The sequence below is a fragment of the Mytilus edulis genome, chromosome 1 (genome assembly GCF_963676685.1).
Source record: "Mytilus edulis chromosome 1, xbMytEdul2.2, whole genome shotgun sequence".
In the NCBI taxonomy this organism is placed as follows: domain Eukaryota; kingdom Metazoa; phylum Mollusca; class Bivalvia; order Mytilida; family Mytilidae; genus Mytilus; species Mytilus edulis.
In genome coordinates, this window is record NC_092344.1 from 18,494,202 (window position 1) to 18,509,102 (window position 14,901).

General features: G+C 33.9%; 2 protein-coding genes across 3 annotated transcripts; both read right to left on the reverse strand.

Annotated features, from left to right (window-relative positions):
• Nucleotides 1–1,110, reverse strand: LOC139517493 (uncharacterized). The gene has a single exon (XM_071309052.1). The coding sequence runs from the start codon at nucleotides 1,108–1,110 to the stop codon at nucleotides 1–3; it is 1,110 nt and encodes a 369-aa protein (XP_071165153.1).
• Nucleotides 1,111–4,949: 3,839 nt separating this feature from the next.
• On the reverse strand, nucleotides 4,950–14,363 carry LOC139525599 (GATA-type zinc finger protein 1-like). 2 transcript variants are annotated; one of them, XM_071321106.1, is made up of 6 exons: nucleotides 14,055–14,363; nucleotides 11,739–11,811; nucleotides 11,351–11,546; nucleotides 9,974–10,107; nucleotides 8,097–8,187; nucleotides 4,950–7,123 (listed from the first exon to the last, which is right to left on the reverse strand). In XM_071321106.1, exons 3-6 carry the CDS (start codon nucleotides 11,542–11,544, stop codon nucleotides 6,994–6,996), a joined length of 549 nt encoding a protein of 182 aa, XP_071177207.1. In that variant the 5' UTR covers nucleotides 11,545–11,546; nucleotides 11,739–11,811; nucleotides 14,055–14,363; the 3' UTR covers nucleotides 4,950–6,993. The 2 variants fall into 2 exon arrangements, with proteins under 2 accessions (XP_071177207.1, XP_071177202.1); XM_071321101.1 differs by lacking the exon at nucleotides 11,739–11,811.
• Nucleotides 14,364–14,901: the final 538 nt, after the last annotated feature.

Here is a 14,901-nt window from a genome sequence, read left to right on the forward strand (position 1 = left end):
TCAATATCTTAAACACCCTGTTCTGTATGATATCGTCATGGATAGTCGATATCTCAAACCACCTGTTCTGTGTGAGATATGAAAAGTCAAATTCTTGAATATGTTGTTCTGTGTGAGATTGTCATGGGTAGTCAATATCTTAAACTCCCTGTTGTGTGTAAACTTATAATGAAAAGTCAATTTCTTGATTATCCTGTTCTGTGTAAGGTCGTTGTGAGAAGTCAATATCTTAAACTGCCTGTTGTCTGCAATATTGTCAGAAGTAGTTAGGATCTCAAACATCCTGTTATGTGTCAAATCGTCATAAGTAGTAACTATCTTAAACACACTATTCTGTGCGAGTTTGGTATGGATAGTCAATATCTGAAACACCCTGTTCTGTGTGAGATCGTCATGGATAGTCAATATCTTAAACCCCCTGTTCTGTGTGGGATAATCATGGATAGTCAATATCTTAAACCCCCTGTTCTGTGTGGGATAATCATGGATAGTCAATATCTTAAACCCCCTGTTCTGTGTGGGATAATCATGGATAGTCAATATTTTAAACCCCCTGTTCTGTGTGGGATAATCATGGATAGTCAATATCTTAAACCCCCTGTTATGTGTGTGATAATCATGGGTAGTCAATATATCGAATACCCTGTTATGTGTGAGATCGTCATGGATAGTCAATATTTCAATCACCCTGTTCTGTGTGAGATCGTCATGGATAGTCAATATTTCAATCACCCTGTTCTGTGTGAGATCGTCATGGATAGTCAATATCTCAATCACCCTGTTCTGTGTGAGATCGTCATGGATAGTCAATATCTCAATCACCCTGTTCTGTGTGAGATCGTCATGGATAGTCAATATTTCAATCACCCTGTTCTGTGTGAGATCGTCATGGATAGTCAATATTTCAATCACCCTGTTCTGTGTGAGATCGTCATGGATAGTCAATATCTCAATCACCCTGTTCTGTGTGAGATCGTCATGGATAGTCAATATTTCAATCACCCTGTTCTGTGTGAGATCGTCATGGATAGTCAATATTTCAATCACCCTGTTCTGTGTGAGATCGTCATGGATATATCTAAAACATTCTGTTCTGTGTGAGATCGTCATTGATAATCAATATTTTAAACCTTCAGTTCTAAGATCTTCATTATGAGTCAATATCTTGAACACCCCTGTAGTAGTAATGTTCTGTGTAAGATCTTCATTTGTAGTCAAAATCTTGAACATGTACCATATATGAGGTTGGCATGGATACCGTAGTCAATTTCTTGAACAACCCTGTTATAATAATTTTCTATGTTAGATCTTCATTGGTAGTCAATATCTTGAACATATACCCTTTAAGAGACATTCTCAATGCGAGATCATCATAGGTAGTATTTATCTTGACTATTCCTATATTAATATGTTCTGTATAAGATTTCCATTGGTACATACTCACATGAACTAATATTCCATGAGTTTCAAGTATAAGCTTGTTTGGAGTGAATTTCACGTGAGATTTACATGAATTTATATTCACATGAAATTGATGAGTGAAATTTCCCTATGTAGTCAATGTCTTAATGTTTATGACCCCTTCTGTAGCCATTTTTGTACTAAACTACAGGTATAAGGAATAATAGAGATAGGCCGTTTTGTATATGTACCAAACTTGATGCAAAGCATTATTGTTTACTGTTTTATTGCATTTAATAGAAAAAGAGTACTTTGTGGCAAACAAACCAAGATTTTTATAGAAAATCGACAGCATTTAATAAAGAGAAGTTTTTTTATAAAATTTGAAACAAAGATTACTCACTTGCTTTTCTATGATGTGTTAGTGTTTATTTTTTACAAAAAGTTCTAACCAACCTGTAAATTCCAAAATACCTCGTGCTGAGTCACTAAAGTCGAGGTGTACTTGATTTGGTCCATATTTTTATTTGTTTTAGCCAATAACTATATTAATAAACTTTTTTTAGGGAAATCAATGATAGCACTGCATGCAATAATCCTATATCTATAAGTCCTCAAATTGCCAAATATGAGAGTACAAGGATAAAGGCTGAGGATTTTCTATAAAATTTCCATATGTTTAGCATTGAATCATGACAAGGGTACATAATCCTTAAACACCCTTGTTATAACTATGTTCTTTGTGATATGTAATGGGTAATCAATATCTGTAAGACCCTGTAGAAGTTATATTCTGTGTCAGATCGTAATGGGTAGTCAATATCGTGAACACCCCTGATTTTTTTGTTGTTGCTTATGTTCAGTGACAAATAGCTCAAACTTATACATGACGCTGTCCTTTTATTATCATTTTCTTTTTCCAGTTATGGCATCTTCTTTTACACTATGCAAAAAGTGGACATGACGGGCATACATGCGGAGTACAAAAAGAACAGGCAACCTTCTGAGTATATAGCAAATAAACATGCAGCCTTCTTCCGAGTATATTACAGTGCAAAATGTATGTGTGGTAGACGAATTGGGTTTTCATTTATCAAATTCAAAGGTTGAAAAAGCTTCCTGTGTGACACGAAAACGGAAGATTTTTCAATTTGTCAGCAAGGCCATTATTAGCCAAACCAATATTCGCATCAGCGAGTTTATTTTTGCATCAGCTTTTTATAGAAAACACTTGGAAAACGGTGAAAAAAATAGTCCCCACATACCTCCAACCAATGTTCAGTCTATGTACGATGATTGATTGATTGATCGGTGTTTGCTTTACGCCATATCAGCACACATATGCTATGTTTTGGAGTTGATTGTCACGTCCATTTTCATTGAACTGGTACAATTTTTGTTTAGGGGCTAACTGAAGCCCGCCTCCGGGTGCGTGATTTTCTCGCTTTGTTGAAACCCCATTGGTGGCCTTTGGCAGTTCTCTGTCCTTTGGTCGGCTTGGTGTCTGTTTGTTACATTCCCATTTCCATTCTCAATTTCATTTGTTGCAACGAGAGCTATTTCAAATATCTAAAAGTTAATGATATACCATATGTCCAGGAATTCAAAACTATTATAATTGAATTACTACTGCTGCCCTTTAGGCCGCCACTAGAATATGTATGTTGAATAGGGGCAGGTGTTTCTTTGTGGAATACCACCTAAACGGGGATGTTCTATACGGTCCTATAAAAGAGTAATCACAATTACAGCGGATTCCATCGAGTGTGTAGCGAAAGGTATTATCTTTGGTTTAAGCTTGCTTGTTAGCTGAACCGTGAAGTCATTATTAGGTCAGGTATACTACCCTCCTTTCGAAGTAGCATAGTCCAACAGACAGATAGATTACCTAACCTTACAATGAATTCACGATTCATCTAACAAGCAAGCTAACCAGACATTACCTTTGGCTACACACTTAATGGAATCCGCTGTAATAGTTCTTTAACGTGCAGAGAGTATGATAACACTCTACAAACATAAAAAGAGGCACTAATCTTTAAATTTAAGAATTCAGACTGTTTTTAAAAGATTATGCTATATACTGGCTTCAAGTTCGAAAATTGTTCAAGATAGAATAAAAATTATTCATAATTTCTTATCGTAATCCATCAAACTATCATTTTTTTTTTCACTCCCTCTCTTTAATTAAAAAGAAATTTTCTACACAGACAACAATAGCAAAAGACGTAAAAACTGAATACTCAGGGTAACCGTTCGAATTATTTGCTCTCGGCGGCGTTTTGCATTTGCGCCGATCTGCATTACATTTGCGCCGATTTTTTCTTTCATTTGCGCCGATTTTTTTTTTCATTTGCGCCGATTTTTTTACAGGTAAATTACAGGTGAAAAGATATAAGAAGATGTGATATGAGTGCCAATGAGACAACTCTCTATCCCAGTCATGTTATAGTTGTTTATTCTTTAGTTTTCTATGTTGTGTTATGTGTACTATAATTGTTTGTCTGTTTGTCCTTTTCATTTTTAGCCATGGCGTTGTCAGTTTTTTGTCGATTATTGAGTTTGACTGTCACTCTGGAATATTTCGTCCCTCTTTCATTTACCATTTATCAACCTCTTCCGTAAGCCAGTTGTACTAATGTTATGAATTGTCAATCATAACATGTATATAACTGTTGTCCTCTGCTCACTACGGGGAGGTGGAGGTAGGGTTTAGAGCAAGATAAATCAATATAAAAGCTATATATTTACATACTTTAAAATCAAGAAGTAAAAACCTAAGATAAAAGCACTCTGTTAATGCTAAAATGAAGGATTCAAATCCATTAAAACGGAATACATTCAAATCTTAAATCTGTTCTTGTCGAGGGTGTATAGGCAACACATCTAATATATTCCTACAATTGTCGCTAATTGGGGTCCATCTTTTCTTTGTCTGCCTTACGTACTCTAACTCGCATTTTAACATACGTTACGGCCTCAATTTTCTTGATAAAATCTGTGAAAACATAAAAGTTGGGGTGCAGCTGCTCAGAAATGAGGTGGATAGCGTTACAGTTTGCATATATATGTACTTAGTCTGTAGGCTAAGAATGTAAGACATTTGTCATCAGAAGGAGCGTCAGACATATTGTTAAACGCGAAGCAGTCATTGATTTCATTTGGGGGGAAGGAATGGTAACCCGAAAAAATGGGATAGCCATTTACCAATGATGCTTAATTTGTCTTTATACTCTCACTCTGTGCTCAGCCCATGTAAAAGTATTAAATTACCTGTAACTTACCTGTAAATCCAATTAGGAGAAAAAATAAAATCGGCGCAAATGAAAAAATGAAATCGGCGCAAATGAAAGAATGAAAATTTTCAAAATCGGCGCAAATGTCCTTTCCCATGCCTCTGGGCGGATTTCATTGACGTTTAGGTAACCTTACCAAGTTATGGTGACACCATTCCAATCACTCAGCTATACATGAGATACAATGCTGCCGATAAAGACAATAAATAAGAAGATTATTTTTTCTTCAAATTGTTAAATAATAACACTGTATTAACTAATAAATTTATTATCAAAAATAACTCTATATACATAAAATTTACAAAAATAACAATAAATATATTTTTCATAGATTCTCTGAAATATCAAATTCATTATTTTAGATATCACTTTTGTAGATCACATGCATTTGAGGAATTGCACTATTATAATGCCAAAAAAATCAGTTTGTGGTCGTGTTCAACATATTTTTGAACTACTTGTTTTTTCAGCAAATATATTGCATCTAAGCCGCATACAATTTAGTAATATGCATTGTTAGAAAAATAACATATTTAGTACTCAGAAAAAAAGGTTTTATTTGGCAGGGACATTAAAGCAATCTGGCGTTTCCATAATACAACATCAATTACGATACGATTCTTATCATTTGTGGGTGTTTAAAGTGGAATGTCAAAATATAAGCAAAGTCAATACAACACGATGTACTGTTCGAAGTGATTTTCGTCCAATGTGAATCATTCTCATTGGTACATGATAGGGACAGTTTCTGTCCTTGTAAAAAAATCATGAATAGGTATGATATTGTTAACATTACACTACACAATGTCAACACGCATTAGTTAGGCAATCACTAGAAAAGTTAGCCTAAGCAGAAGTCGAGAAATAAATGGAAGTCATATCTGGCTCCCATAAACATGTGAATCCAGAGTATATCAAAAAAGTTAACCAAACATTGAAAACACTACCTGTGTTTAAATATTAAGAACAAAACAATTTTATAAATTTCCATACATGTGATAATTATTATATCCACGGGGGGATATGTCTTTAAAAACAAACACAATTATTAGAACTAAAAAATAAACAATAAAGAGTATTTTGGGTATCACATGAATGGTTCAACAAAATAAGAATGTAAAAACACTATCTGTGTTTCTAGAAAACAAAAATTAACATAGTTCAAAAATAATAAAAACTAAAAAAAAAGTTATGCTAGAACAAACTAAAGGGTTGAGGACTTATTTAGTTAAATCCCCGAAAGGGGGAGGTATGATAAGGTGGAACCGATACGGTCAATGTCATGTCCCTCTTGACATTAAAAATTTAAGCTTTAAATAAATCAAATGACATTCTTCAGATGTTCATAAGACATTTGATCTGTTGTAAGAAGCCATGACAGTATTCATTTTGTTTTTGTCTTGAATACAGAATTCAAACCTTGCATTTAATGGCAAAACAGCAAAAAGTCTAACTATATTTACTTCGTTTTGAGATCTTTTATAATGCATTTTAGCGTTAGCCACAGTCTTTGTTCTTTATTTCAAGGTAACTATACATAAGACGTTAATGTGGATAATATTTCTTTACAAAAATGACTGTGCTCAAGTAATTTGTTTCCACAGTATATGTAAAAACGACCATTTTAGGTCAAATATGGAAACTCTGATATTTCTATTTCACCACAGTGAAACTTTAGCATAGTGAAATTAAATCATATTATGCCAAGAATTTCACAGCTTAATATTTGTAACAATTCATTTGCAGTTTCAGGGTCTGGGACCTTGAAAGGGATTCTTATCATACCTCCTCTTTTAAATGTGCACATGAGAGAATATTACAAAGAGGGAGATTTTAATCTTATTTCACGATATTTTTTTGGTAGATAATCTGATCATGCTACTAAGTGGAACACAAACTCGTACTTGAAGTAGCAAAACAACAAACGCCATTATTTTGGGCAATGTCTAAAAAGCCGGAAGGTATTTTATACCATAAGATGTTAAACATTAACTATCAATAGGCATGAATAATTGTTTGCAATTTTGCGTGAATCGAAAAAAATAACCAATATGTATTTACAATATTTTGTAAAAACAATAAAAACAAATCTAAAATATCTTATAAACTTAAGATGGTCCTATCGTAAAAAAAATATAAACAGCTAAAGTCAAAATGTTTTTTTACATCACAACATAAAACCTGGTATTTTTTAAGACTATTTGTTATAATTTTACTGATGCTGCATTTAAAAAACGTCACACTTGATTACACTCTCAATCTAGCTAATATTCTCTCATGCTATAAAACTGTATTTTCACCACGTTGACCGACGACCAACAGTTATTCGTAGGACTGATCCACATACAGGACAATTAGGATAAGTCTTGACATCCTTCTTGGGAATATGCCAACAGTGGCCACATCTCATACGATATTTCTTGAACCTACAGAAAAACGACAAAGTATATGTTTTCGGCAATATTTCTCAAATTGTTCTCCCCACAGTCTCAATTTATAGGACAAATAATAAAATCTTGATTGAGTTTACTTATGAAAAAAAAACGTTAACGATGATGATGTCTTCATCACCCAAAGAAGCAACAGAAAAAAAGAAAGGACAAATATGAGATACATGACAGTTAATTTTAAAGTAGACATTCATATTTCGCGCATATAAAACATGGATCCATTATTGCATTCCATGCATGTTCATAGTTTTATTTAAATTTTTCGTTTCCGCTTTCAGAGTTATTTGGTAATCCATACAATTTCGTGTTTTCATCATGACAACATTGAAAATTCAAAAAAAACTATTAAATAAACGATTCTGCTTATTTTTAGTGTTTGGTACAGGTTGACTGTCAATGTGCAAGTTATATAGAACTGTTTGTCATGGGAAATAAGAATGTGTTCAAAGTACATGGATGTCCCACTCGCACTATCATTCCCTATATTCAGTGGACCGTGAAATTGGTGTCAAAACTCTAATTTGGCATTAGAAATCAGAAAGATCATATCATAGGGAACATGTGTACTAAGTTTACAGTTGATTGGACTTCAACTTCAGCAAAAACTACCTTGACCAAAAAATTTAACCTGAAGTGGGACAGACAGACGGACGGACGAACGAAAGAACGTACGAACGAACGAACAGACGCACAGCCCGAAAAACATAATACCCATAAATGATGCATAAAAACAGGGAACTCTAATTGTCAAAAAACACTGCTAAAATCCAAACATAATATCCACACTGATCTGTGTCCACACTTATATAATAAACATCTTGCAAAACAAAATTCGTTGATTGATAGATAATTGCAAATGCTTTGAAATGCTAACAAATTCTCACAAGATATGAAAGGTGTGTAAATATCATATTTAAAAATTAATCAACTTCCAGAAATAGAATTATACCTTATACCACATGCATTACACAATGGAGTACCATCCTCAGCATCTCGCCATAATGGTGTTCTTCTTGTGGAACAGGAGGCACACATTTTGGCTGTAATCAAATAGAAAACAAGATAATTATGGAACAGATCTTCAGCAAAAGTAACTTCAGTCAGTTTAGAGGTAGTAATAGTGGAAGTAACGTTTTTTATTAAAAAAAAAAATACAGCAATATATATATATATATATATATAATATGTATCGCTATTTACCATTTCTGACAATATTGGACGAGTCCATTATTTATGTCAACGAAGACTACCAAGAAGCAATACTGTCTGACTAAGTTTCTCCCCCGTTAATATATTCTATTCTATATTAACTCAGGGTTTTTTCAACCACTAAGCAGGAAGCAGGTATTCATGAGCCAGATTTCACACTTGTTTTGGTTTCAAAACATGAATTCTTGGTTATGTACACATGCAAATCAGATTACAGTTTCAGTTGTAAAAATTAGTCTCGGAAATGATAATCATTGACTACATGCAGACAATGCTCATAACTAAAGGCTACTAATGATAAGAATAATATGTTAACCCCGCCACAATCTGTATGCAGAGCTTCTACCAAGTCAGGAGAGCCTGTAATTCAGTGGTTGTCGTTGGTCGCAGTATATCATATTTAGACTTGGTAGAGGCACCTCATACAGGTTGTGGCGGGTTAAACATATTATCTGGTTTCTTGTTTTGTTTATAAGTCAAGTCGGTCGTTTTTTATTGGTATTTTTTTACATTTCGTCATTTTTGTGGCCTTTTCAAACTATAGGGTTCGTGTTTTTCTTTATTGTTGAAGGCCCTATGTTGGCATGTAATATTGCTTACATTTACGGGGGAATTTATAAATCCTCAACATATATAAAGGAGATATTTTCTCATGTTGTGTCTTTGGTCCTCGGTTGTGCTTTCGAACCACGTATGTGGCAGGTGCGCTCGACTCCGATCTTAATTGACAAGAATGGTCAGTTTTTCAGCCAAAGGTCGGTGTTTATCTCTAGGCAATCCGACTTCCTCCACCAATTAAAACTTACCGTCAAGAAATATGGTATAAGGCTGAAAGTGGCGTTATAGGCCAATCAATAAATCTTATTTTCTTTGTCCACAGTCTAAAAAAAAATCTTGAGAAAAGTGAAACCCGAGATAACTCCGATATTTTTACGTGTAGAAAGCTCTATTATATATTTTTTTTATACGTCATATTTCTTTAAATATCAGACGGAAGCTACCTCTCGGAATATTATTTTAATGCTATATTATGTCGATCTTTTTTCCACTTATTTCACAAGATCATATTTTGTTCCCTGTAGCAATCCTATAAAAAAAAAATGAAATGAATTTGCAGCTAGGAAGATCGGCGACCATGTCTGTGATATATATAAAGACTAGGGCGATGCCACTGCCGGTTGAGGTTGTTTTCCCGAGGGTACCACTAGCCCAGTAGTCAGCACTTTCGTGTTGACAATGATAACTCATTGATATGGTCATAATCATAAATTAACTGTTGATAAAACTTATAATTTTTCGAAACCCCAAGTATTTTCTACCCTAGGAAGAGATCACCTAAGCTATATATTTGGCAAAACTATCGGAATTTTGGGTTATCAATGCTCTTTAACTTTGAACTTAAATTGGTCATTTCTTTTATTCGAGCGTCACAGCCGTTTTTTGGCTGCAGTTTCCTAATGTCATAAAGGATTATGCAATCATTTACAGTAAAAAAGAATTATCTGGATTGGCTTGTGCATTTCAGCGATGATAACTAGTAATACTGTTTGAGTCTAAAGACAAAATTCTGTTGAAAAATACTGATATTATAGGTCGTGGTATTAAAGAATAACCTACACGAACAAGGGATGTAATAATTAGCTGTTTCCTGTGATTCTGGTAAATCTTCATCTTCACTCAAAGAGCCATACAATCCATAGAAAGATTCTCCACATTCATGGTTTCTTTTATTCAGCAAATAATTCACATTACTATAAAATAAAAAATAAATGCACTTTTGATATTGTTTTATTCACAATCTTAGTCATGTAAAATTTAGAAATGATACTAGAAAGTTGCTACGTGACGAATTTACAGATGTCAAACGTCACCGTCTTGGGGTCTACATTGACGAACTGACGATACACGTCCAACATTGAGATTTGTGATATTTGACTATTAAAAATTATCAAATACGACTCTATGTATTTGGATATGAGATAAAAATTTATTGATTTTCATACTTCCCAAAATCATAACTGGTAAGCTGTAAAAGCTACCCACCGAACAATGCTATTTTCTATGGTGGCCGGATGCGGCCATTTCGCCGTTTCGTGTTTTCTCGTTTTCTCCTCTCACTTTTTCAACGCGAAATCGGAAAATCGAGAAATCGAGAAAGCGAAATCGAGAAATCGGGAAATCTAGAAATAGGTAAATCGAGAAATAGGAAAATTTAGAAATCGAGAAATCGGGAAATCGAGAAATCGAGAAATCGGGAAATCGAGAAATCGAGAAAGCAAAAACGAGAAAACACGAAAGCGAAAACAAGAAATCGGGAAATCGAGAAAGCAAAAACGAGAAAACACGAAAGCGAAAACGCGAATGGAAATAGAGAAATCGAGAAAGCAAAAACGAGAAAACATGAAAGCGAAAACGCAAAAACGCAAATGAATGATGCGGTCATTTCCCCTTTTCGTGTTTTCGCGTTTTCTCCTCTCACTTTTCCAACGCAAAATCGGGAAATCGAGAAATTGAGAAATCGGGAAATCGATAAATCGGGAAATCGGGAAATCGAGAAAGCAAAAACGCAAAATCGAGAAATTCATTTCGCGCTTTCGCTTTTTCGCTTTCATGTTTTCGCGTTTTTGCTTTCTCGATTTCTCGATTTCCCGATTTTCCTATTTCTCGATTTCTCGATTTTCCGATTTCCCAATTTCGCGTTTGCAAAGTGAAGGAAGAAAACACGAAAACGCGAAAACGCGAAATGGCCGCATCTGGCCACCATAGAAATGGCCGCATCCGGCCACCATAATTTTCCATATTCAAAATTTTCGAGGTTCAAAGGCATTACAGGAAGACACAATTGTTCCAAACTAAAGTCTAAAGTGCTTGTCCGTGCTCCTAAATTCTATATATTTAGAGGAGAAGCAAACAATTTAATGTTCAACAAAGAGTCATATCGATGGTGATGCAGGGCAGAGGTTCGACTTACGCTATTTATTATACTGTAACTACCTGAAGTGTGCTGATATGAATAGGTGACTGTCTCCATCTTTCACGTGGGTCATCATAGAAACTGTTGCGCCTTTGAATGATGGGTCTGTTTTTGATGCACTTCTAGTTGGTTTATAGCACTTTCTTCTCCTTCTAAATGTTGGAGAACATGTATCATCTGAGGATGACGCCTCCGAACTGTCGTCAACAGACATGGCTATGAAGAAAGATAAAAGTTAGAAAAAATACACAAGGAACTCCAGTTATTAGTAAATTGGTATAAGTAACGAGTTATGAGTATTGAAGACATGAACGGTCAGCTATACATTGAAAACAATCTGTCAAAACAGGAATATGGATATTATTGAGTGAATTAACTAGAAGTTAAGGAAAAGGATGTGGCAGTTGCCTTCCTGTGTCTGTATGACTGCACTCAACTCTTCGTTCAATTGCAGACCACCACAGTAACCAGCGAATTTCAACTGATAGCAAAAAAATCAAATATGTAACATGTATTTTCAGTTGGTTCGATTTTCGTATTTGCAATTTTGTAACTTTGCAACTCGTCCAGAAAGCGATATTTTCATTGGTGAACAAATCTATTAGTAAATTGAATTAAGGATATACTAAAATCAATTAAGTGTATACTAAAATCGTTATTTTATTATGACCTTGATTCCGCGCCTATATATTTCTGTATAAGCTGAATGTTATCCTAAAATCATTTAAGTATATACTGAATTGACTTTAGGATACCCTAAAATGATTTTAGTATATGCTAAAATCATTTTAGGATATCCTAAAATCAATTTAGGGTATGCTAAAATGTAATTTAGTATATACTGAAATCATTTTAGGATATACTAAAATCGATATTTATGACCCTGATTCCGCGCGCCATAGTGAAACTAAAAAAAAATAATTCATTGTTACATTTTCATGCGGTTGTCCCAATTCAGGAACGTTGTCAGTTTTTGTCTTTGGTAGTATATTGGTGCTTTTTGTCTTTTAAATGATTTTGGGTAATATATGTTCAATAGGCATTAGCTATCAAATTCATGTTTACCAATTTTACTTAAATTCTCATCATACAAAAACGTATATCACGGTATATCTAAATTACAAAAAGTCTGAAATGAATAATACATAGACTCGATAATATGTATCAGCATTTCGTGATTATTTTTGTTTATCATTCATCTAGTTAATCATTGAGATAACCTCCGAAGACCACCGATGATCATATATTCCGATATAAACATAAACTCTATAAATATAAATAGATAGCGACCACGTGCAATTGAATTTTTCTGGGTCTGTTTTAATTCATAATGTAGGTTAAAATAGTATGCTTAACATAGTTTTTTTCTTTTGTGGATCGCATTAACATGTAATGATTCGTCTATGTTTCACTTTAAATGTAGACATTTTTACATGTGTAACGCCATCTCCAGCAAAGTGTTCAATTAAAGGTCACAAGAATACGGTTTCAATCAGGTGGAATTATCACTTGCAAGCTAATGACTTTTTAAGGTCGCCAAGTTATTGATGCGTTTACTTATAGTATAGACATGGTTCTGGTTGTATCAGATCAAATGCTGATCTTTAGAAAATGATAAAAAGAAGACGTTTTGTACTGATTTATGATACAAATTTCCTAAAGATATTGGGGATCGGCTGTTGCATTGACGTTTATTAATCAAGACTAAATCTTAATTGAGCAATTTGACCACTAAAATTATCAAAATTACAATTTAAGTTAGTATAAACTGTGCAACTTTCAACCATCAAATAATTTCAGTAGAATCTCAGTGTGGTTATAATTTAATTGCTGTAAATATTTTCGGGGTTGCACATTTTGTTCGTTTTGCCTCAGTCATAGTATTTTTTTTACCCAGTTAAGTTTTTTGATCGTGGAGAATAAACCTTCATACAAGAGAAACCATATTTTCTTGTATTGCAAAACGGGTACTCCTAGACCGAATTCTCTGTCTCTATATAGCATATATTGTCTGATCATCATTTCCCTTTTTACTATTTTTTGCTTTATTCATTTTTTTTTGTTTTTGTTTGCCATATATGCTCAAATTCACCAAAGAGTAAAGGTCAAGTCATACCCAGCTTTTGTAGTTATATACAAAAATATTCTGATATAGTGTACAATTTTGTCGTACAATAGCTACAATTTTATACAAATTTTTTAGTCCTGAAGTCGTGGAATATTTTTTTACAGGCACGCCTTTTTGACATGACCAGAGATACAGATATACTTTACATTTACTGTATCACAAATCTACTCTGAATGTTAAAGTTCAGGTCAACTTGTCCAGGTTTTGACGAGAGGGTAATACGTATTGACAGCACTTGGGAGAGAGAAAAAACTACAGGCTACTGATGGACGATGTGGCAATGAACAAAAAATCATCCTGTAGAAATTGCTTGATTCACATTTAGAAAGTACACTTTTCTAAGAAATTGACAACATTCAACAAACATTCAACTATAAGTCGAAATTCATAAAAAAAAAGTTCGTTCAAAATGTATTGTAATTTGTACCTGAATTAATAAGTTCCGTATAATAAAAATTGTCTCTATAAAATGAGTAGTTAAAATTGTCTATTCGCATGAGCCATAACAGCTAATATAATGGATACCAATGATGCATCATAGAGTCAAATTCTCTAAGTATAGTACACAACCGACTAAACTAAAGTGGTCAACTTACCTTTTGGTGTCTATGTACCCTGATCAACACAGACTGATTAAAGATGAAATCACTGATATGGTCAATTTCTCCTTGGCATGCAGTTGAGTTACCAACAATCGTTGTTTTTTCTGGAAGACTTGAGCTTAATTCCCTTGGATGTACCTAGTAGTTTCTTGAAATAGCGTCACAACAACGACTCCATTGACTTATTGTCATTTATATGCAAATCGATGTCTATATTTGGGATTTGGCTTCGCACGCTTTTGGAGAGCAACCGATTGTAATTCATGAACGTAAAGTACATTCGACCACATGGTCCTTTGTGTTAGCTATACGTTCTATGTTACCAAACCTGTTTTTATTTTATCAAGAAATCATTGTTCACAAAATGAATTTCCGTTACATGATTTCGTGTAAGTAACTCAGTAGCTTATCGCCATCATTACTTTTATTATTTTACATGATTTAAGGAAAACAAGTTTCACATTTTCTTTCTTTTTATCGGGAATGTAAATTTTTCACGCACTGTTTTTTTTTTTAAACATGTTTTACTAAGTGTTTTAGGGGATTTTCACCTGATTTCATTTTTCACATTCGCTTTCACGTCGGTGTGTCGCAGAATTTTTACAGTCGTCTTCTAGTTTGAGAGTTTTGTCTGGCATATGATCTCATATCTTTGACCTTATTTCCATGGTTCAGTGACAAAACGTTAAGGTTTCGTGATAACGTCCGTTCCCCATATACGAAAAGCATTATAATCATCGTTATGTGTAATAGATTTGGTATAAATGATATAAAGATTGTAAGGAGTAAATGTCCGTCTGACATGATTTATCTGACCTTGAATGTCTTGGTTTTTGATGGC